Here is a 22,830-nt window from a genome sequence, read left to right as displayed (position 1 = left end):
TGTTTGTGTGTCTGTGGGAGTCTTCATACGTGTTTTGCACAGAGATTCTGACTCATTCGGATGATCTGAGGAAGCCCTCCACCAAAAGCAAGCCTTTGATTAGAGCGAATCATTCCAGGTGACACTCCGCAACATCAGTAGTCATGCGAAATGACACTTTGTCACGCTGTCTGCATGCAGAGTCCCTAATGATGCCCGGGCCTGTCACAAGAAAGCCGAATCACCGGCTTCCCCCGCATCACATTCCATCTCTCTGAAGCCGGAGCCGCATGCTAATTGAACTTAGCGCATGATTGAAATGCATCTTTGAATAAAAAAAGGCCCCCCTACAACTCTCTAGACAGGAATAGGGTGCATTAGTAATGCATTAAGCGCTAATATAAACATTTTTGCCATACCTCAGGGTTGTTGATGTTAAGGGAAGAGTCTTTTTGATAAGGCTTAAACACTGTTGCAGGATTTGTTGCCTTTGGGGCATATAGGTATGTGGGTACAGTATGTATTGGAGCGATTTGAAACAGAATTGCGTTTAGTCCTCCTACAGCACAATTCATAGTAGATCTAGCAGAAGGAAAGCTGTTGAAAAGGATCTTAAAGGCCACAATTTGACACTGTCAGCCACTGAATGAAAAGCCTGTGAAGCTTGTCATTCATTGTGATCCATTTAAATTGTAAATCCTGCATGCTATTACCATTACAGAAACAGGCATGGTGGGTAATTTTGTCTCTATAGAAACGCTGAAGGTTGCTGCCATTTTTGAATTGTCAACGCTAGACTTTGGAGCACCAAGACGGTCATTGTGTACATGTCTTCTTGATTTCTCCCCTTTCACTGTGGAAAGGTTTGTCCTTAAGTTATTCAAACATGGGGGTGCACAATCCAGTTGTCTGTCTGCCTTCTCCTTACCTGAATGAATAGCAGCCAAGCAGGGTCCATTTCAGTGCAGGCAACACTGTACACTGCGCTGGTGATTTTCAAGACACAGTTTAAATCCTTTGAATACAGCGTACAATGGTATAATACTGTATGAAGATGGCTAAAAATGCAAGTCTCCTAAGCGGGATATGTGATTTTTTTTTTTTTTTTTTTTTTTTGTGGTCGGACATTTTACCTCTATAATTTGCATCAAATGAAAATCACACCATCCAAAGACATTGTGTGAAAGCGTAAAGGACTAAGTGACTAAGGCGCTCATTGTAATCATGAGAAAATGCATAGGCTACTGCATATAGAGGATGGGGTGTCATTCTGACCATCACCTAGCAAAACCCCTGAATCCTAAAATGCTCCCCAAAATTGTATGCGATTTCGTTTCTGTAATAAGCAAGAAACATAATGATGTAAGCTCCAGGATTATATTCTATTTTCCCGGAAAGGCAACAAAACTCGACTCCCTCCTAGGAAGAGCCATTAGGCCTATACAGCTCTCATTGTCTACCAAAATGAACAGCGCCAGTGTCTCACCCAATCAGCAGTGTGATATTACACCACCATGAAGGAGCCGATCGCAATCTCCCTCTCTCCGATGTTATACACACTCATTTGCGAAATGACCCCAGCAGGACTGCGCCGAGCGCCAGCGCCATCTAAATTAGCCGTCTGATAGCATGTGCTCGGCTTCCCGTTCTCTTGTCGCCATGTGGCCCCGGAGCTTGGGTCAGTTTTCGCTGACCCACACCTGTTTATGTGTTTGAGAAATGGACCCGCACCTGCCCTACCTGGTGTTCTGCCATATTAATCAGCGCTCGCTCTCTTGACTCTCTTTAAAAATGCATGGCTGGCCCTCTGGATGTTCTAAATAGTTTTTTTTTTATTCCACGACTGGCACATCACATGATAAAAAATTCATAAATTCCAACTGTGTGCCGTGGAAATAATAACGTAACTGAGAATATGCTTTTGAGCCACTACAAGGTAAGCCTGTAGCATGACTGAATTCTCAGAATTTGGGTCTAGAGTGAGGACGATGCCGGTTCTGGTATTTTGTTTGTTTGTCAACAATGTTTGTTGAAAAATGTTAGTGTGAAGTGAAGTGATAAACCTAGATGTAACTGTGAAGTTGCTTACTTGACACCACCGTGTTTCTGAAAGATGTTATTTAGGGAAAGGAGACACGTACTGTAGGCAGACATGGGAAAAACTGTAAAAAAAAAAAAAAAAACCCCGTCATCATTTGAGTGAAATGATTACATAGTGTAGTTGGAATCAAATAGAATAGAGCAATTACAGTACTGCAATCATAGCACTAGCATTTCACAGTCTAGCACAAGCCCAGAGAGAGGAAGGTGGAAAGAGTGAGACATTTTAACAATTCAAAATGACTCAACAGAACACATGGTCTTGAGAATTCTCATTCAATAAATAAAAACTTTGGATTGGTGTCAAGCCTCTCTTTCAGAATTTTTTTAAATACATGTTTAGTAGCCTATTGAGTGATCTGGAACTGTGTTTGATGGAATGGATTGTAAGGTACTAAGGTATGCATTGTGATTCATTCCAGTGAAACACATGGAATGTTTTACGCTTAGCATTTGTGGCATCAACCTTGTATACATTCAGGAGAGTATTTCAGCAGTTAGTGACTGCATTATAGATGCACCTATACATGCCCAGAGGGCCTGCGGATAAACCCCCTCTGCTTTAGCTTCTAACGAATACCTGTGCACCTCGACTCTAACCGACACATGGCAGCTAAAATACAGTTTTACACTCCAACCTGCGAAGAGAGCACAGAAGAAGCCAAGAAAGAGGGGGACATGTCTTCTCCAATAAAAAGTCAGATTGCTCAGAGGCCTGGGCCATTTTTAATGTAATAAATAGCCAGCATCCAACAATAAATCAGCTGAAAACAGATAAAAATGAAAACATCAGGATGATGGAGCGCTTTCGGGTGGTGGTTCGCATCATTTCAATATGCTTGCCTTGTGCGTGCGTGCGTGCGTGCGTGTGCGTGTGTGTGTGTGTGTGCGGAGAGAGCGTCCTGGCTGCAGCGAAAGCCGCCGCCGCGGTGGTGACAAACCACCTCGTCCCCCAGCATGCATCTGTCCAAAGACAAGCTCGTGCACCAGCTCATAACTTCCCCTCTCCTCGTGCGAGCGCCGCGATGTCGCTTCTGACCTCTGCCCGGTGATGAAAGCTTTAACATTTTTAATCTGCAACTCCAGTGCATTGCCGTCTCGAGACGGAGGAAGCCCAATTCCATGCAGAATGTATTTATAAAAAGCCTTTTTACCAGGTGGTGTGAAGTGAATGCGGGGGCAGTAGTGTTTTATTTTCTCCCGAGCCACAGGACACAACAGGATGGAAACTTTGAGTTTTTAATCTCGAATCTGGTTCACTCTCGTGCTCGATTGAGTCTCTCACCTGGAATCCAGTGCGTTCTCGCGCTCAATTCATCTTGCACCCCCCCAGTGCAGACGAGCCACATGGACCCACTGTAACCGTCCTCTCACGGTGATATAAAAGCACTGCTATCGCTGTTGATGTGTTTAAATGTAGGTTCTGCGAGGCGATGCACAATTCTCAGAGGAGAGCTGTAAGAGAGAGAATAGAGAAGAAAGGAGCAAAGATTGGGGGATGAGAACAAAGCTTCTGGAGTCTCTGAACCAGCCCTTCATTTCCTGCTAAATCATCACAGGAGACCTGCTAAACTTTTCCACTAACGTGGAGATCCATGATGCATGTAGGAACGAATAGATTGTGGGGTTTTTTTTGGGCTGAAGGTGTTGACAGCGATGATTTAGTTGCTTCATTTGACACGTAACACCCCGACTCCACCCATACACTGCTGCTGCTGTTGGTTACATTATGCCGGTATCATTTGTATTTACCTGCGAGTGTGTGTGTGTGTGTGTGTGTGTGTGCGCGCGCGTTGCCTGTGTCCTTGTCAAAAGGGATGGGAGGACAAGCAGCAGATGATCTGTCTGCTGGTTGCATGACAGCCGCTAACACTTCTGCATGTGAATCACTCCGCCGAGTTGAAGTATTGACATAGTTGCTAACCAGTGACGGATGACGTGCCATTGTACCCACACCCAAGTCCCACCTGACTGATTGATGTCATATGAAGAGTGTGTGTGTGTGTGTGTGTGTGTGTGTGTGTGTGTGTGTGTTAACAGTGATGGGCACAGCTCTGTTATCTGGGAATGGAGTGCTTCCACCTGGGCGGGTCAGAATTTGGAGCAGGTGAATGCATCAGGGCATCCTGAAGGGCTGAGTAGGGAGTTGTGTGTGTGTGTGTGAGTGTGTGTGAGGGATCGCTTTTCAGCATGGAAGAAATGGAAAAACAGGTAAACAGAGAGCCATAGGAGGCTTACGTTTTGGCAGCACACGGCTTGCTGCCAGCAGTAGAAGTGTACTAACTGTTCTGTATGAAGGATGAAGAGCTTTATTCTCCCGACCACCTAACAAATTGATCATGCTTTTTTTTTTTTATTAGCTGCATTCTCACTGAGTGTCAAAAACAGTCCGCCATCATAAATTATTCTAGAAGGCACTTTTAGTCATAACATAGAGGATTACAGAGATAGAGCATAACATACTTTATACTCTGTCATGGTCAGTGGTTTGGAGAGCGCATTAGCAAGGCATGGTCAAACTTGGAGACTCTAAAAGCATTACGCAACTGATACCTGTTTTGTTGTCATGTCTCATTTAGAGACACTAATGGCTGGGAGCAGTCACAAGTGGGCTACACATGACATTGCAGTGACTGCTTTTCAAGCAGACTTTTCGTTTTTGTTGGGGGCCAAGCAGTGAAGCTGCGTAGGCACCCATTTATGTTTTCTTCCTTATTATTCTTCCTCCGCCATGGGAGTCTATGGCAGCCCATAGAACCGTCAGGTGAAAAGTTGTGAAATTTAGCACACTGATTGAGGACAGTCCCATGATTCATGTCACATGCTTGACACACATCGTCTTCAGACCAAGACTTCTCAATGCATTGCTTTTTGTCTTCGGACCTAAACAGGATTTTTTCCCCTTTTCTTTTCCTGGTGTCAGGACCCTGGCTGCAAGCTCCCGTCATACAGTACATGGGCTACACATAGCATTGCAGTGACTGTTTTTTTTTTCCCTTTCGTGGTGTTAAGACCCTGTAGAAACTAGGTCTCACTGAATAAAAGGTCTGCCAGTCTAATTGACATCGGGGCAGACGTAGACACCTGTCCAGTAGACGCCAGCGCCTGTCCGGCGGCCTCTTAGTCTTAACAGACTTCATTTAATCCCCTCTTCTCCACCCCACAGACGGCCGTTGTCACAATGGCGGAAACAGTCCGTCTCCGAGTGCCTCCTCTCAGATAGCGATGAACAACATGCAATGGGGACTCGCTGCCTTTACTCGGAGCGAAGCGGAGGACAATGGCACGCCATAAATCACCGCCCGTCCCTGTGATTTCACATACAGCTGTCTCTGCAAATTATGCGCGAATCAAAGGTCGAGACAAAGGAAACGGCTGTGAATGGAAGAGACGGAGGAGGAGAAGGAGTTGAAGGAATAACACAGGGGAATAGAGATGCATGTTACAGCACACAGACCCAGTGGCTGCCTTCTCTTCTGGCAGCCCAGTAAACATATCATGGCCCAAGTGGAGAGGGTGTATTACAACTAAATTGGTCTGGCGAAAGCTACACACACACACACAGCCACACACACTCACACACGATAAAAGAACCAACGACGAGGAGAAAAAAAGGCGTGCTGATCTTCAGCTTCTCAAACAGCTTTTATCCCACTGACATCCCAAGGCTATGTTATTAATGAGTGTAGTGGAGGGAAGGAGTGAGAGAGAGAGAGAGAGAGAGAGAGGGAGGGAGGGAGGGAGGGAGAGAAGGAGGGATGAACGGTGTGAGGCCTGCCTGAGCGGTGGCGGACGGCGTGGCCAGGGCCGTCGAGCGTGGCGGTCTGGCGCGGTGGAGCCCGATGTGCTATAACAGGCTCTCGCCTCGCCGCCGCTGGTGTGAGGAGGCCGGGGTGCCGAGTTAATTTCATTCAGCAGAGCACAGCTCAGCCATCTCATTACGGGAACGAGGGGGAAATCAAGCCTGCGTTGTGCTCGTACAATACTGTGAATTACCGGGCTGCGTGAGCAAAAGTGCAGGTGAGTAAAGGCTAATGTATGTTGTCTATACATTCAGTCTACATTCACATACAGCACATCCTGTTAATCAGCTGTAAGGGAGCATGGATTATTGAGTCATGCTTTCAATATCCAGACAGCATAGTGAGTTAATGCAAGTACTGTATACTGCAAGTCATTTGCAACTGCATGCCGAAAGCTGCATTTGACAAATTGTGCTCCAAATGTTCAGTTGCTTGTGCTTGAAAGGTATTCAATGTCGATACTACGTTGCCAAAACATTCGGAACTGGTGGATTTGAGTCGTGTTCTGTTGCTTGCCAGAGGCCAAAAGCATGGCGTAATCTCCACTCGCCAATGAGAGTTAAATAGTAAAACAAATCTACTGGAGCAGGGAGAATTTGGGAAGTTTGTTCAACAAGCACAAGGGGGCAGCCAGTTGAAATGGCAAATGGCAGGATGTCACAGCTAGGTCACAGATTCCTGGTCTTACATGTAAGTGTGGCAGTGGGGGCCTGCTCAGTCCTGCATAATAAGCCCTCTCCCCTACAATCAATTGGAGGAGGAAACAGCCGACCGATTCCATTACAATAGCCTTCCTGCAAGAGGAAAATGAATAAATATTAATCAAGCATTGATTAAAGTGTTAAGAGGATGGCTCATTATTCACACCTCCCACAACGAGCACCCCACCCCACCGCCACCTCCCTCCGTCACTTGCCCTCCATCCATGCCCCCCCATCTCCTCTCTCGCTCCTCAAATGGATTATATATTGAGCAAGCATGAAGAGAGAGAGAGTGAGACAGAGAGAAAGAGAGAGAGAGAGAGGGAGACAGAGAGAAAGAGAGAGAGAGAGAGAGAAAGAGAGTGGAAAGTAGAAAGGAGACAGAGAAAGAGATGGTGGGATAGTAGGATAGCGCTGGGTTGCTCAATAATACTTGGGGGGCCCATTGTTCTGGCCAGCCATTACTCACTGATGTAACAAACGGAGCCAGGATCCATAGCAGCAACAAAGTGACAGCGACCTCACAAATAAAGAAAAAACGAGGCAGAGGAGGGAGAGAGGAAGAGGCACTGTAGATCTTGTGCTGGAGCAAAAATACGGCCGTGGTCAACGCAAAGAGAGATGAAGAGACCTTTTAGAGAGGGTGCAAGTGGGGAGATGGACCAGGTGTATAGGGGGCAGATCTGCTCATGCCGGGTAACTACTGTATATCTTGATAATAAAACAGAGGGGATGAATTGTGGATGCCTTAGTCACTAGCCCCAGATTGGTGACAGAGCCTTATGCAAATGTGTGCTGCAAAAAAAAAAAAGCATTAGGATCTGAGAGGAGGCCGGGAGAATTAGAACACATTTCATTACTCACACGATAGGGAAAAGTCAAAGAAAAAAGATCAATACTGAACCCCTCTCCCCTCCCCACCTAAAAAAAACCAAAACACCAAAGATTAATGGAAAAATGTGGTTCATCTAGAATCCTCCTCATCAAATGCTCCCCATTCATGGCTGCTGTATTGCTTGTGGTGGAGCTGCTTCGTCAAGCTTTTTACATGACTGGATCCAAACTGTTGTTTTAATCAGAGTTGAGTTTCTTGGCATCAATTACAAACATCATCCATCTTATAAAAGACTGTGCTCATCATATTTCAACCCATATTCCCACCGTCCTCAATTACCCCCCAACATAATAATCTTACCTGTAGGTACAGTCACAGACAGTCCACTACAGTGTCTTCTTATACAACACAAACGGAAGGAAATAGTCAATATTGTGAAATGTTGGAGAGGAACTGTTGTATCTCAAATACAAATTTAAACATCTCTGCACAACTGCACACTATTTAAACTTCTGATAATGTAGGACAGGTACAAATGTGCCTCCCCGCCGCGGCTACATTGTGAGTGGGTGTGAAATGAGATGGGAAATTATTACATTGTGCACTGATCTACGCCATTGCATTGGAAAAGGCATTCTTTGAAGTGAAGATTTTAAAACTGCATTTTCCTCTGTGGTTGAGAGAAAAAAAAAGGGGGGGGGGGGGGGGGATTGAACAATTCGGATGGCCATGCGGAAGGAAATGGGAGTAAAGGAGGAGACAACAAAAGGGAGATCTACTTTTATAAAAATGACATTCAACCAACTCTCAATCTTTTCATCTTATCTGTGGCCCATGCCAGGAGGACATCAAGAGATTTACAAGCCCGGCTGCATTTTAAAATTGAATCCCTCTCTACGTGTCTCTGCAGGGCTGTGGACAGTATAAAATTCTTACCACATGCTTTATACCTCCATTTTATGTGGCTTTATCTGTCCCGACTTAATTAGTTTAAGTAAAAAGGGGCTCCGGTGTCTTGAAATAATAGGGCTGTTAAAGAACCAATTTATGAATTTATCAATAGAAAACTTTCACTCCAAAACCAGATTCCTCTAGAGCACCGCATAAACAAAGGGGTCTGGCATTAGTTTTTCACTTGAACTACAGTATGTACAAGGTATTCTTTTATCCAGCCATAATTACTGTGCTGCCATTTAAAGAAAAGACCACCATGTTTTCATTGTGCCTATATGACAGCTTTTATTTTATGGTGACCAGCTGAAATAGTCAAGTTAGTGGTGAATATACTGTAGCTTCTGTTGCTTTACATATTAATGTATTTGTACAGACACACACATTACACTGTTTATGACATATTATGTTAAGACAAAGAGTTGTATAGTTGCAAACACTGAAACCTCTCTCTCTCCTTCTCTCTCTCTCTCTCTCTCTCTCTCTCTCTCTCTCTATATATATATATATATAGTATGGATTAGATATAGCTCCAATAGCTTTGGCAGACAATATTACCACACAATCCTCAAACTGCTTTGACCATCATTTCTCCTTCAGTCCTTCTGAGCAGCAAGCACTGTGTGTTTTTATTCTGTTTCAATAAGCGATACCCGTGACTAGCGACTAACAAAACCCTCCAGTGAGCTGCACAGAAGCCCACTCTGGTGGCGACTGTTGTTCTGCGGCCGGCCCACAGAGAGGGTGTGTGTGCGCCACGGCGGAGGATGCCCAGCGATGAGGGGAATGTAAATAAGCGTTACAGTGCTGGAGATCTGAACGTCCCCGCAGACAGAGAGAGAGAGAGAGAGAGAGAGAGAGAGAGAGAGAGAAGAAAAGATAAATAAATAAATAAAAGGCAAAAACAGAAAAACACTGATATGAGCATTCAGTAAGGCATGGAAAAGTAATTTTCACACCGACTGGGCAGCGGAGGGAAGATGGAGGCTGTTAATCTATTTCAGATATCCCTGGTAGCTCTAGGATTCCCCAACAGAAAGGAAGAGAGAGAGAGAGAGAGAAGGAGAGAGAGAGAAAAGAGAGAAAAGGATAGAGAGAGACAGAGAGAGAGTTGGAGAGAAAAGTAGATCAAGGTAATCTGTGTATGAAGTGAGGCATACATCACTAGGATGGTCATGCTAGGGGGCCTGGGGACGGGGGGACCAGGGGAGTTATCGGCCATCTGCCCACAGAGGCAGCACGGTGCGCTGGGGCACCTTTACAGTACACAGGGGGATGATGGGAAGGCATGGTCCTCTGACCGCCTCCTCCTGAGATCACTGCGGGCACTCCTGTCCAGATGCACCTGAGCTCAGCGCTCGTACGCGTTGGAGGAAAACACACAACAGGGTGACGAGGACAGAATTTAGAGGCGGAATTAACTTAAAAATACTCCTCCCTCCGAGCCACTGTCTCAAACCAAGGCAACTGGAAAAATAATCCAAATGCATACGCATGCTCAGCCACACACACACGCACACACACGCACACACACACACACACACACACACACACACACACACACACACACACACACTAACAGTCAAATACACAATAGCTTTGTTGGGTAAAATGTTAATCCTTAGAATCCCAATAGCATATATGCAGTCATTATGGGGGAAATTGAGAGAATTTCTCAAACACAAGAATGTGTTTATCATATTCTCCAAACAGGAGGCGCTTTCTGTGTCTGTGTCTGTGTACTCTAAATAAAGAAAGAGTAGCCACACACTCTTTTTAACTATTTATTGATGACCGACATTTCGGCAACAGCTTTCATCAGGGATTCTGTGTACCCTGCCCACAAGAACAATTACTGTTTTCCCAGAATCAGAACATAAAATATTTCCTAAACAAACAAGCAAACAAAACTGCTGCTCAAGGCAAATGGAAACCTTGCTGTTTGAACACATTTCCTGTTGCGTTGGCATTGTGAAAAAAGTGGTTCGTTTTTGTCTGATGCCGCTGTCGCAATCAACACATCCCTTGTTTATTTGATTTAAACGAATTAATGGCCTAATTGGCAACATATCATTTCTAGTCATGCCTGCTGGCCAGACTAATTGGAGGAGTGTTGGTGATTGGGGCGTTCGCCTGGGCGTGATTGGAGACCTTTATGTTGCATCTACAAAGTTATTCACTTCAAAACCAGCGGAAAACGAAGAGCCATGTGAAATTCAGATGAGCATAGATGAATTCTGGTCGTCTGAAACCACAAGTCCTAATGATTATAGCATCTAGTTCAAACCTGAGATGAATCTGTTGTAATTTCGACTTCTCGGTGCAGTCTGTGTCACTGTGCAGACGTTAAAACCACTACCCATTAAAGAAGCACAGTGTAGTTATTTTGCCACAAAATAGTGGCTTCAAGCTCATTTTGATGCTACATTGTCCTACACTATACTTAGAATACAGAGATACTGCCGAAGCATGCTTGGTGCGTATGGTATGTAACATTGTTGTGGGTAGCAGCATAACACTTTTAGTAAGTTTCAGATTAATTAGGTACCCCTTAATCAGTATGCTATGTTGACAATTTATGATAAAGGGAATTCCTACATAGAGCTACTTTAAGCCACAACACACCAGATAATGACATTCAAACAAGCACATAATGAATACATAGTCTTCTATTGTTTATCGGATGCTACACAGCCAACCATGATTAACGTCTTTACATGTCTGACAGATAAAGTAAGTTCCATTTTATCCATTAAGATAAAATTGAGCCGTGTTTGCATTAAAACGGCAAAATGTTTTAGACAAGATAGTGGTGATTATGGTGGCTTGCTGTGGACCCAGCGTGCCAATGAGGGAGCAGGACTCATTCTAACCGTCTAAGTGCAACCACAGCCTAATAACTAATTGCCATACATTTCAAACATTCAGCTGCCTGGATGCCACCCATAATTCAACCACCCCCCTCCTCCTCCTCCTCCACACACACACACAGACGCACACACACACACACACACACACACACACACACACACACACACACACACGCAGACACACACACTCCACTTCCCCAACCCTCCCTACCACGTCCCCTCCCTTCCCATCTCCAGACTCCCAAGCTGTCGGACTAAAAATATACAGCCTTCATTAAATAACTCAGAGTGGGAAGAAATGGATGGGAAGTCATTTAGGAAGATGAAATGGGCTGAACCTCAAGCGTGCATCACCCCCATTCGCCATACATCAAATCAGTAAAGGGGGACAGGAATCGGAAAGTTTTTCCGAGGCGGAAGGGGGCGAGGAGACGACGAGGCGATGGGTGACGATGTACATATGCTTGTGTGATTAAGCTGTTTCTGGGGAAGGGGGAAGGAGTGTATGTGTGTATGTGTGTGTGTGTGTGTGTGTGTGTGTGTGTCTGTGTGTGTCTGTGTGTCTGTGAGTGTGTATGTTTTTTGGAAAGTTTGTTCAGTGTTGTTGTGCAGAAAGATGTTCTAATCAGATATCTCTGATCTGTTTCAAAACACGTGTTGCCTATGATGAACTGCAAGAAACTTGCAGGTGTGACACCTCATTGTAGGCTATGCTAAGAGGCCATGGCACTCAAAAACGTGTAAATGAGAACAACTGAGTACAACTCAGGTGGCAGGCCTGCTGTGAAACTATGGGATGAAGAGAGTCACACATTACCATGTCTTGAAAAAATGGCCAGAATATTAGTCGGAGATTTGAAACGAAAATGTCTCTGCCTCACCATCTCCTTGTCCCTTGTTCCTGCCGAAGCTTTTATATTGGACTGACAACCCAATGGCCCTGTCTGTGAATTGGAGTCGTTCTGTGCTACACCTCACTGATGAAGCCCGAGGTTCGCAGGAACAATTCACTGCTGGGAGGTGGCTGTAGGAGTACCTCTCCGATGGCATCCATCCACTCAAGCCTCTGAGACATGTGCCACACGTGCGTTTGAGCATATTTCAAACAGAAAAATGCATATGCACAGACTTTAAAGCAAAGTCAGATCACTGCTGAGTCAAAGCAGGGTGTGTGCACATCGGCAGACAGACAGAGTCCCTAAATCATTCATCGAGCGATGCATAGATGCCGACGTGACGACAGATAGGCCTCTTCATTTATTAATGATTGACATTCAGGGCTTTGATGGTATATCCAGTTTTATATTGTAGTCATATTTCTCAATCTGCCCGGGCACAAAGAAAATGGTTCCTCGCAATGTGACTCATTACTCCCATGACCATATTTCTGTATCCTTATTAATACTTTATCAAGCTCTGATTCACTGGTAAAAAATCTGGAGAATATAAGCCTCTGAGTTCACACAAGCCTGATATTAGTTAGCCATTGATCTTATACACTTGTTGATCTTTTCTTTTTTTTTGTATGATGATGAATGATTTGCATTTTTTCAATATACTGGTTGGTATCTTTTGACAAAACCTTTAATCATCCAGATCAGTTGAAGGATTCAACACTCAGAAGCTGGGATGAAACATAAATATTATTTGTATTGTGAGTCAACCCTTAACACTTCCAATATTGCATCAGAGCTATCAGAAGGGAGGACTGCTCTCCGTGCTTTGTGAAATGACGTCTGTGGCGACCGTGAGACCAGTGAGCCTCTTAGTTCCACCACCACTGCTCAGGTAATAGCGTGAGCCTCTTCAAATGTCACCGTTGATATGAAGTCGTTCATTCAGCAGCTGCGTTCTCAGCCCTATTAGTCTGGTTCTACTGCGAGACAGGGACAGAGGGAAGAGAGCGGAGAGAGAGGAAGACATTGGTCAAGGCGCTCGTTTGTCAGGTCAGCTGTAACGTAATGGAGCGCATGGCCCTGTTGGACTGGCCGATGGGAGAGGCACAGACACAGGCTATCTCGCTATATGGTATCCGCTCATGTGCCTGCACCGAACTGAGCAATGGTGGATGGGGATTCAGTTCACATATTCTGACTTTGTGACTTCATTTTACCGAACATTACAGCCTACAGAAGGGCTTGGTTAAGTATGTCTACCACATTAATTGGAAAAAGAAGTCAAACAAATTTTTAAAAATCATGTAGGCCTACAGTATGTGTGCTCCCCTGAAAGATGCTTCTTTTGTTGGCTTACATAGTATGTCACCTGACTGAATTTTGAATTGAGTCGGATTAAACGCACACATTCCTGTCAGTTTTATTAAAAGCATCTAAAGAAATAATTCTCCATAAATATGAACTTCATATTGATTTCCTAACCAAAGACATGCACTTCTGGGGGTGTTTCTATTCCTTAGTGTGTGTAGACGTCAATTACACAGTATAATAGATAGCCCTGTAGGGATTAACTGTTAGTGGGAGTTCACTTTTAATATGCATTAAAGTGAGTGTGCCTCCTAGAAAGCCTGTGGTAAAGTCTCTGAGGAAACATAAATGAAGGAAGTAAGCCCTGCAGCTAGGGCGCCCCAGGGGAGTATTTGGTGTGACCGCCTCAGGAAAATAACAACCTTTCCTGAGGGCAGTGCTGTAGCCGCTTAATGTTGGTCTTGACGGAGAAGAGGAATGTCGTTTGTGGGCCTCGACTGCTCGATCACCCTCCTGAGTAAACTCTGCTTGCACTTTGAGGAACTTCACACGCGGTATGAATGAAAAAATAACACAAACACACTGGTCTGTAGGTTAACTATTCATCTCGGGCCGGGCGACAGGTCTGGGCTTGGGCTACCTGTGCCTAGCATCTGTCTTTGGTCGCCATCCCGCACCGCTAAGCAATGCTACGGCGCCGGGTAATGTTTGTGGAATGAAAACGAAATGTCACGCGAAGACACAGACCACTTCCCCTTGGCTCGGCCTCCGCAGTCATTTTTCTTGTTAATGTAGCATGTCGAATTTGTAAGGCGACGGCGTGAAAATGAAAGGTTGCATGTCTCACTTGGCTGGCAATATGTATTTGATAACTGCAGTAAATCAACGCTGTGGAAGGGAAACACATGTTAATGGAAGGCACTAAATTGGAATGGAATTTGTTTGAAAGGGGAAAGCTGAGCACGCACCAGTGGGAGGAAGCAGAGACATTTATTTCTTTATGTGTGTGTTAGTGTGACTGTGTATGCGGGGGGATAACATCTAATAAACATCTGAAAAGTAAAAGAAGTTATTCTGATGAAGTTGTGTTGATGGTTATAGGGAGTCAGCCCATTTCTGCACAACTTCTCCCAGCACCAGGGAGTGACTGGGGAACACGTTCAGCACCACGGACAGCGACAGGCCAAGTCCTCAATATCACTGGACAATGTGGACATACACAGCCACGTTTCCTAAACATTGGGACGCTATGGAACATTTTACAAGAAACTAGGATAGTTGCCATCATTATTGAACTAAAGATGCAGAGGTCTGTGTAAGCATTTGGCCAAATAATGCAACGATATATGAATAATGCTCCTCAATGTGAAATGTCAAATCATTTAGGGATCATCTTTAGTGCATAATATCATTTAAATATTCACAGAATCGAGATAAATCTTTGTAAACAGGGCTGAAAAACACTATTGAATGGCTGTGGCCTCTCAGATTACACAGCATTTCTCCATCCACATACAGTAGGCTAATACTTGACTTGATCTAGACATGCCACCATCTTATCTGGGCCCAAGCACAGATGGACTCTGTCCTGTGTTTACAGTAGATGTCTTTTTTTTTATGGGGGGGTAAAAGGTGCCAAAAGGCATTCTGTATATAGCTCCATAATATAGCTCAATATAGCTCCATAATAGTCCAGGTAATGAAATGTCAGACACAGAGACATTCTCCTGTGCATATGTTTAACCTGTAGCTTGGGCTTCGATCCAGTGCCTCCCACAGTACCACAGTGGCTTAAAATATACAGTAATCATAATATTATATATGGCAAACTCACATACCTTATTAAACTAAATATCAGGTACAGGACAGGTGTCTGTATAGGAACAGGCAATGTTTTCCAAAGGTCCATTTCTCTCTATTATTCATTTCTGTAATGCCACAATTTTAAAGGTAGATATAAAGTAGAATAAAACAATGGTAATGCCAGTACTAGGATGTGTCACCATGGCACATTTATTTCTTTCTGAGTTTAAAATGGGTTCACATCAAAGACTTCAAAGGATGTGTGTGTGTGTGTGTGTGTGTGTGTGTGTGTGTGTGTGTATGATTGTACTTGTCATTACATCTCAGAGCATCTGTGGACACTGTGTCCGAAAAGCATGTGAAGTGCAAATACTGTATCTATGATTACAACAGGTATCTGACTCTCAAGAGCTCTGTTAAGTCAGTGCTAAAGCCAATAGTGAAGTGCTATGTAGTGGGATACGCAGTTGTTTGGAAGAGGCACTGAAAGGCTTCATTTCAGTGCTTTGTTTTTTGAAGAGAAATGAATTTGTCCATTGATTTAATTGGCTGAAAATTTATTTTTTTTCAGAATTTAGGGCCTCTAAATATGTTATTGAACATTGCACAGTTTCAGGAGGACTGCAATTCTATGTTAACGAATTATGATTGCAACTTGTCCTGTCTGAATAAAGACCTGGTGGAATGATCTGCACAGAGGACTGTATCTTGTACACAAATATTGTGTGGTGAAGTGAAATAAGTGACAAAGAGACATTGGAATGGGGAACATTTCAAGGTTTTATATACATATTCTTTACTGTTCAGGTACACATCCTCATATTGTAAAAAGAGGTATGGAATACAAAAAAGAAAAGGAAATCAAAAAAAAAAAAAAGAATCTACTACAATGATTCACAGCAGGCCAAGTGCTCTGACTGCCGAGGGCACCCACACCTGCACTTTAATTAAGAGTACAAAAAATGGCTACAATCAGTCCATATAATAATGCTCATTAGTTGAATGCTATATTTTTGAAAAGGGAACACTGGCTCTCTACGATTATTGACTGGAATACTCATGGGAGAGGAGGCCTCAGTGACTGTATAGTTTTGTACATCACAGAATAAGAATGACTGCGTCTGAATCCCTGTTGAAATCCCCGTCGCCTTGAAACCTTTTGTGATTCCTTTTTAAAGTTTTATTCTTTAAAAAGCAAAAAAAAAATGTTCCACCCACTTGGCCAAACAAGCCATTCAGTGGTTGACAGATTCTCATCAGTGCAGCAGCCTACATTTTTTATGGGAGCGGCATTTTTTTTTCCCCCCCCTACTGAAAACCTTGGCTCAGAAAATTGCTTTCTTTTCTGTCGCCCCGCACAGTAGTAATGCTCCAGAGAAGTGAGCTGGACATCCTTCTTGTGGTCATTTCTTCCCATGTGTGTGTTTTTTTTTTTTGTGTGGCAGGTCCAGCTATGTGGCAATATAGCATCCTGACAAGAAACAAAATGTGACCCCAGTATTGATGGCCGCGTATAGGTATTCCTGTGCAATCCCAAATTCCATGAATGTTATGATCAAGGGTAAGGAATGGACCTTTTTTTTTTAAGAAAAAAAAAAAGCAAAAAGGTTTAGTTTCCCAAAAACATCAGAGTGCTGACTGTGCCTACAGCCATCACAGAATGACTCAAGAGAATCTCACACACAGACCACTCTCCCAGTTATGAGGATCACAGCCGTGTACAGTGTTTGGGAAACTAATCCAAGATGACGCATCAATGCAAAACCTTCAGTTTCTCTTCTATGCAAAATGTACAAAATTAACCATGTAGGCCATGACCTAGTCTTGCTCTTCACAAGATTTTTAGTGATTTTATTTACATCCTATTTCATGTTACACTTACAAATAAATATTGCATTCTTACAATCTACTTTTTCAGATTTCATCCTATCAATTTCTCTTTTATACATTTATTTTTCTTTTCACCTGAGCTGTTCAAGAGGTCTTTTTGTGCCTCTTCTCACCTGCTAGAATTGTCAAATAAATTAGAGAGTGGAAAGATGCTGCAGGACAAACAAAACCAATAATGGCGCAAAAAACAGACACCTCGTGTCTTCGACCTTTTGGGAATATCACAAATAAAGTTCATGAACACCTTTTGAAAAGAAAAACCAAAAAACACCAAAATGTAAAACAAGCATTCACACTCTGACCATATATGTTAGTAGAAGAATATCTATCTGTACAGAATAATGCTCGCCTAAATCGCTTCAGAGACGACTCTCTCCTTTACTGTAGTTTCTAGATCCTGAAGTGCTACTTTTGAGACCAACCGTGGAACTTTTTCCAACTCATCCAGGCCCAGGAGGGAAGGTTGGAGCTCCGTGCGCTACTGGTATGGTTGTGCAGTCGTCCTAATACTGTACATCGACTAAGGGAGGGTAGGCAGCGCTAGAGTGAGTATAGCGCGAGGAAGAGGAGGAGGAGGAGGAGGAGGAGGAGGACCACCACAGCTTCCTCCGATTGTGCAAGTGAGCGCCTCCGTCAGCTATGGGGAACCGTGAAGGACGCTCGAAAAATCTCTTTCTCCTACAATAACAATTCAAACATTCACTGCAAATAAAAGGGCGGTAGGGCGGTACTGTTCAGTCCATAAGCTATTATAAGGATTCCTAATATTTTTCTTCTGGCTGGGTCGTGGTTGGCACGGGTATGTTCTTTGTTGGGATGTCTAAAATATGTGTCTACATGGGCAGTTAATAGCCTACATGATGGTTACAATTTTGGGTTGATGTAGTCAGATTCGGGATGGGAGTAAATGATGTCTACAAGTGACACAAAGCACATCGATTTTCGAATGGGGGTGGTGGCAAAGGTGTGGGGGGGGGATAGCCAACCATCAATGAGGACCACAGAAATAGACACAACTGATGGGGGCATTTAGTGTTGGTCACTGCATGAGATGGCACACACACACACACAGTCTGCAATGCTAGATTAAGTCAGAAAACACATTACTCAACAAAACCGACTGATGGAATTTTTGAACAAAAAACAAAAACAAAACTCAATTCTCGCTCTTCGAAATTCTTATGCTCAAATAAATTTACACCATTCTCGTATGTTTTACGTGGTCTCACCATCCAGTGGTTCGTCTTCACTTAGTTACTTCCCATGCCCTCGACTGGCATTTAGTTAAAAGTTCTCAGAACCAGCCAGGGGCAACTGTTCAACACGCCCATTCGCCCCTCACCCTGTCATAGTCATTGTCATTATCAATCAATGAATGTCACTTGCATTGCATTCCAAAACGACTTGACGTCGCCTCGTCAAAGTCCTTCGCCGAAAGTAACAGCAACCGCAAAGGCATTACAGGTGAGATTTATGTCGAGTCCAGTTCCCCCACCCCCAAAACCGTTGTGTGTGTTTCTCACAGATTGTCTTGTAGCCTCTCCATGTAGGTTCTGATCTCGGCCGACTGGCCCAAGTCCATGTCTTGGCACACCCACTTGATGTCGTCGTCGTTCCCCACCAGGATGGAGTTGGTGTAGGGCCCGCCCTCGTCGGGCAGCACGGTGGCGTAGGAGGTGAATTTGACCCGCTTGCCCTTGGACGCCCGGGGGGAGTTGTTGAGCGGCTCGGCCTTGCCCGACTGGTCCTTGCCCACGCACGGTCCGGCGCCGCGCGGCTCGGAGAGAGTCCGCGGCAGCGTCTGGCCGTGGGCCGACGCGCCGCTCTTGAGGGTCCCGCTGCCGTTGAGCAGGTACTTGCTCTCCTCGCAGCTGTCGCTGCGGTCGATGGCGGTGGTGCACTCGTCGTTGTGGGGCAGGGGCCCGTGGTGGTTGGCGTGGTGGTGGTGGTGGTGGTGGTCCATGAGGTCGGCCTCGTTGCCCAGCCACACCCAGTCGTGCGCGTGGTTCATGTTGCCCTGCTCCAGCACGGGCAGCTGCTTGTGGCGGTACTTGAAGGCGAAGCTCACGCAGTTGATGAGGAAGACCAGGATGGCCAGGCAGAAGACGCCCAGCAGCGCGTACATGCCGATCTCCAGGTCGGAGAGGCCGCGCGGGCTCTGGGTCAGGTCGTTCTCCGCGCCCCCCGGGAGCTCCACCTGGGCGGGGAAGCTGGTGTAGTCCACGGGGGACTGACCGCCACCGCCGCCGCTGCCCCCTTGCTTGGCGCCGGCCGACTTCTTGGTGACGGCCGTCTTGGCCGTGGTGCTCACCTTCCGCACCAGGCCTTCCTCGCGGTCGGCCGCCGCGCTGGTGTACTTGGTGAACTCGGAGCCCGTCTTGCCCTCGGAGCCCTGGCCCTTCTGCCTCTGCTCGCTGGTGCTGTTGTCCAGGCCGCCCTCGCCCTCGTCCTGCCCGCCTCCTCCTCCACCACCTCCTCCTCCGCCTCTCTGCTCCACGTCGTTCTGGCCGAACTTAACCCGCACGTTGCCCACGCCCATGGCCAGCACGCTCTTGCGCTTGGACTTCTGGCACGTCTCGGAGATGACCATCTCCACCTTGACCAGGGCCCCCTGGCCCTCGCCCTCGGCCTGCACCACGGGCCACTTCTGCGGGGACTCCTGGTAGGTGGAGACCACGGCCTCGTCCAGGGAGGTGGCGGTCAAGGTGAAGTCCCGCGGGTCGTAGATGTTGAGGGGCGTCACGGAGCCATCGCTGTACTGGATCCAGGCGCTGATGACGGCTTCCTGAAGAGCAAGGAGAAGAGCGAAAAAACAAACAACAAATCAGAGGAGATAAAGTGAAGCGGCTGAAAGGAAAACATCAGTAAATGTCACCCATTTCAAATGTAAATCTATGGAGCACAGCACATAGGGATCAAACAAGATGCAATGCAATGTTGTCTCAACGAAAAAGAGCAGCTTTGACCTTCAGAGAGCACATAAAAATGCTTCTTTTTACAGTAGGACTGCAAAACCTAAAATGTTGAAACCACACAAGGAGCACACAGACGTTGGTAGAATACGCTGACAAAATAAGAGCAGACAGCTGAGGTTGTTTTTAGTCTGGAAGAAGACAGGATGTTTTATTTCCCTGGGTAAAATAGGGGCACGGCTGTTTTATTTTTAATCAACACTGTGCCTTGCATGGCTAAGACCCCAAACAATTAAAGAAGAGTGGTTAAATGTGTACACAAGGTGCAATTGTTTTTTTTTGTGTTGTGTAAATGACTAAGTAATTATGTGAATTAATCAGGTCCACTGAGACATGGGGGGTGCATCTCACTCTTTTTCAAATACCAGCTACAAGCACATGGCATGCACTGTAACATAAATATGTCCAAGCACCAAACACAGATACTAATAACAAGAGCACACACAATGAACTCAATGAGTTTGTAGGGTAAGATATCAGCTCAGTTGCACATACTCTGTAGAGTGTTTTATATTACCATAATTTAGCATAACAAAGAAAGCTACATCAGCAACCATTAGCGGGGGAAATAATTATATTATTATTATTGCTATTATTATTATTATATTGCATATGACACCTTGTCATATGAATGTAGAGAAACCCTTGTTATACCGTTTAGTTTTTCTGTAGGACTGTCTTAGAAATAATGTTTGACTTTCTAATCTACAATGGTAATTTAGGCTACTCCCCGCAGATATATGACTAGACTGCTGGGAATTGCTCAAGGCGAGTCGGTCATATTATCTCCAACAAAGCATAAGAATTCAGACCTGGAATGTAAGCTCTACCATTTAGACCTATTAAAGGAGCCATGCTTCAACCGGCCCTTTTAATCACACAGAAAATGATTCTGACCCCTTGCTTCCCTCTTTGTGTGTGCTCCGTTCACACCCTCGGAATTACATTAGCAGGGTTAAATATGTGCAGTCGCTCGCACATCTGTGTGTGCATCCAAGTGCGGGGTTGGAATAATGACACGACACCTCACTAAACTGTTATACACTCGCATCATTGTTATCATGCCCCCATTATAGTTCAGATTAGCCTCTAATTGGCACTCCACTCCTGTACAATGCTTCTCAACCACAGTGCCGTATCATGACGTGCATCATTCAGTGACCAATACATATTTTTTTTTTATTACTAATCAATGTTTTACCATCTCATTTGATTATCTAGAATGCTTTTCAACCTCATGCAAGGCTCAGTGCTGTATCATGACGCGCATCACTCAGTGGCCAATACATAATTTTATTACAAATCAATGTTTTAGCATCTCATTTGATTATCTCTTTTTCATACCCCCCTCGTGTTTTTGTGTCTAAAACTGTATTTATATTCTTGTTGTACAGCACAAATGGGGCTAGAATAGTGAAGGCTGGGTGAAATAATGTAAGTCACACCACTGGCAAAGCACAAGCTGCCAAAAAAAAAAACAGACAAAAAAGGAGCTGGATGTGGTGTCCGTCACCTGTTTGGGTGTGTGGAGGAGGTCTTGTGCAGTGGTGGTGACGTAGATGGCGCGGCTGTCCGCAGGGCTGGGCAGCAGGGAGAGGCTGAGGGAGGCCACCAGCTGGACGCCCAGATCTGAGATGGTCACCTTGTCGTCCAAGACCGTGACTGTCTTCTCGGCCAAGATGGAGTCTGAGAGCGGTGAGATTACCTGCGAAACAAGTGCCAAGGTAAACATCAGTGGGCTACATAAAAAGCTCCATTCATGTCTAGGACCCCATTCTGCCACTGTAATTCTACTTAATCCCCTATTAAAGAAAAGCTATCGTTTTCACAAAGCCTGCATTCTGCATTTGATGGCTTTCAAAGCCAGATGGTTGCTTTTTACCCTTTTCAAACCCCCTCCTGTGATTGGATACACAAAGAATAAACAAAAATAAGCAAACCTGTGCTGAATATCATAAACCAGTATGAACATTACAGCTGAGTCAACATCGGTGGTTTGTTTAAATCAACTTTTTAAATCAACATTTAAGTCAATGTATTGAATCAAAACACGCAAAACGATCAAAAAGCAATCACACTGACTATTATTATGAAGACAGGAGGAGGTGAGACGTATTGTGCTTGACAAAGCATACCAACCACCAACCACCAATCACCACCAACAGCAAACCAAAAGGAAGGAAGGAAGGAAGATAGGAAGGAAGGAAGGAAGGAAGGAAGGAAGGAAGGAAGGAAGATAGGAAGGAAGGAAGGAAGGAAGGAAGAGAGGAAGGAAGGAAGGAAGATAGGAAGGAAGGAAGGAAGGCTGTGATTTCAGCACCAGGGAAATCTAGAATAATGTCAACGCTGAGCAAAATGTCTTCATGCCAGGGCCCGCCACTTGTTGACTGACACCACTGGGATTTCTAGCAGCGACAGAGAAAGAGAGAGAGAGGGGGAGAGAGAGAGAGAGAGAAAGAGAGAGAGGTAGAGAGAAAAAGAGAAAGAGAGAGAGAGAGAAAGAGAGAGAGGGGGAGAGAGAGAGAGCGAGAGAGAGAAAGGGGGGCGGGAGACATGGAGATTGAAGCGTCAAGAAATCAAAAGAGCTTAGGCGCGCTAAACGGTGACAGTGAGGGACAAGCAGTGAGTGTGTGAGCTGACACTCCTCATTCACGGGGAATCTCCGTTAAACTAGCCATAGCAGCTCCTCCCAAGGGGGACGCCGTCACAACGCCGCTCCCAA

The 22,830-nt window shown here is 44.9% G+C and overlaps 1 protein-coding gene across 1 annotated transcript in view; it reads right to left on the bottom strand.

Moving 5' to 3' along the window:
• Positions 1–18,466: 18,466 nt before the first annotated feature.
• si:dkey-215k6.1 (transmembrane protein 132C) overlaps positions 18,467–22,830 on the bottom strand; it is a 92,883-nt gene continuing 88,519 nt past the window's right edge. The window contains exons 7-9 of the mRNA XM_062543867.1: positions 21,622–21,813; positions 19,503–19,921; positions 18,467–19,442 (exon numbers count right to left, since the gene is read on the bottom strand). Of these exons, the coding sequence (XP_062399851.1) occupies positions 18,656–19,442; positions 19,503–19,921; positions 21,622–21,813 (1,398 nt within the window). The 3' untranslated portion in view covers positions 18,467–18,655. The remainder of the gene's footprint in view (positions 19,443–19,502; positions 19,922–21,621; positions 21,814–22,830) is intronic.

This window comes from Sardina pilchardus, chromosome 8 (genome assembly GCF_963854185.1).
Source record: "Sardina pilchardus chromosome 8, fSarPil1.1, whole genome shotgun sequence".
NCBI lineage: Eukaryota > Metazoa > Chordata > Actinopteri > Clupeiformes > Clupeidae > Sardina > Sardina pilchardus.
This window is presented reverse-complemented; position numbering and strand designations above follow the sequence as displayed.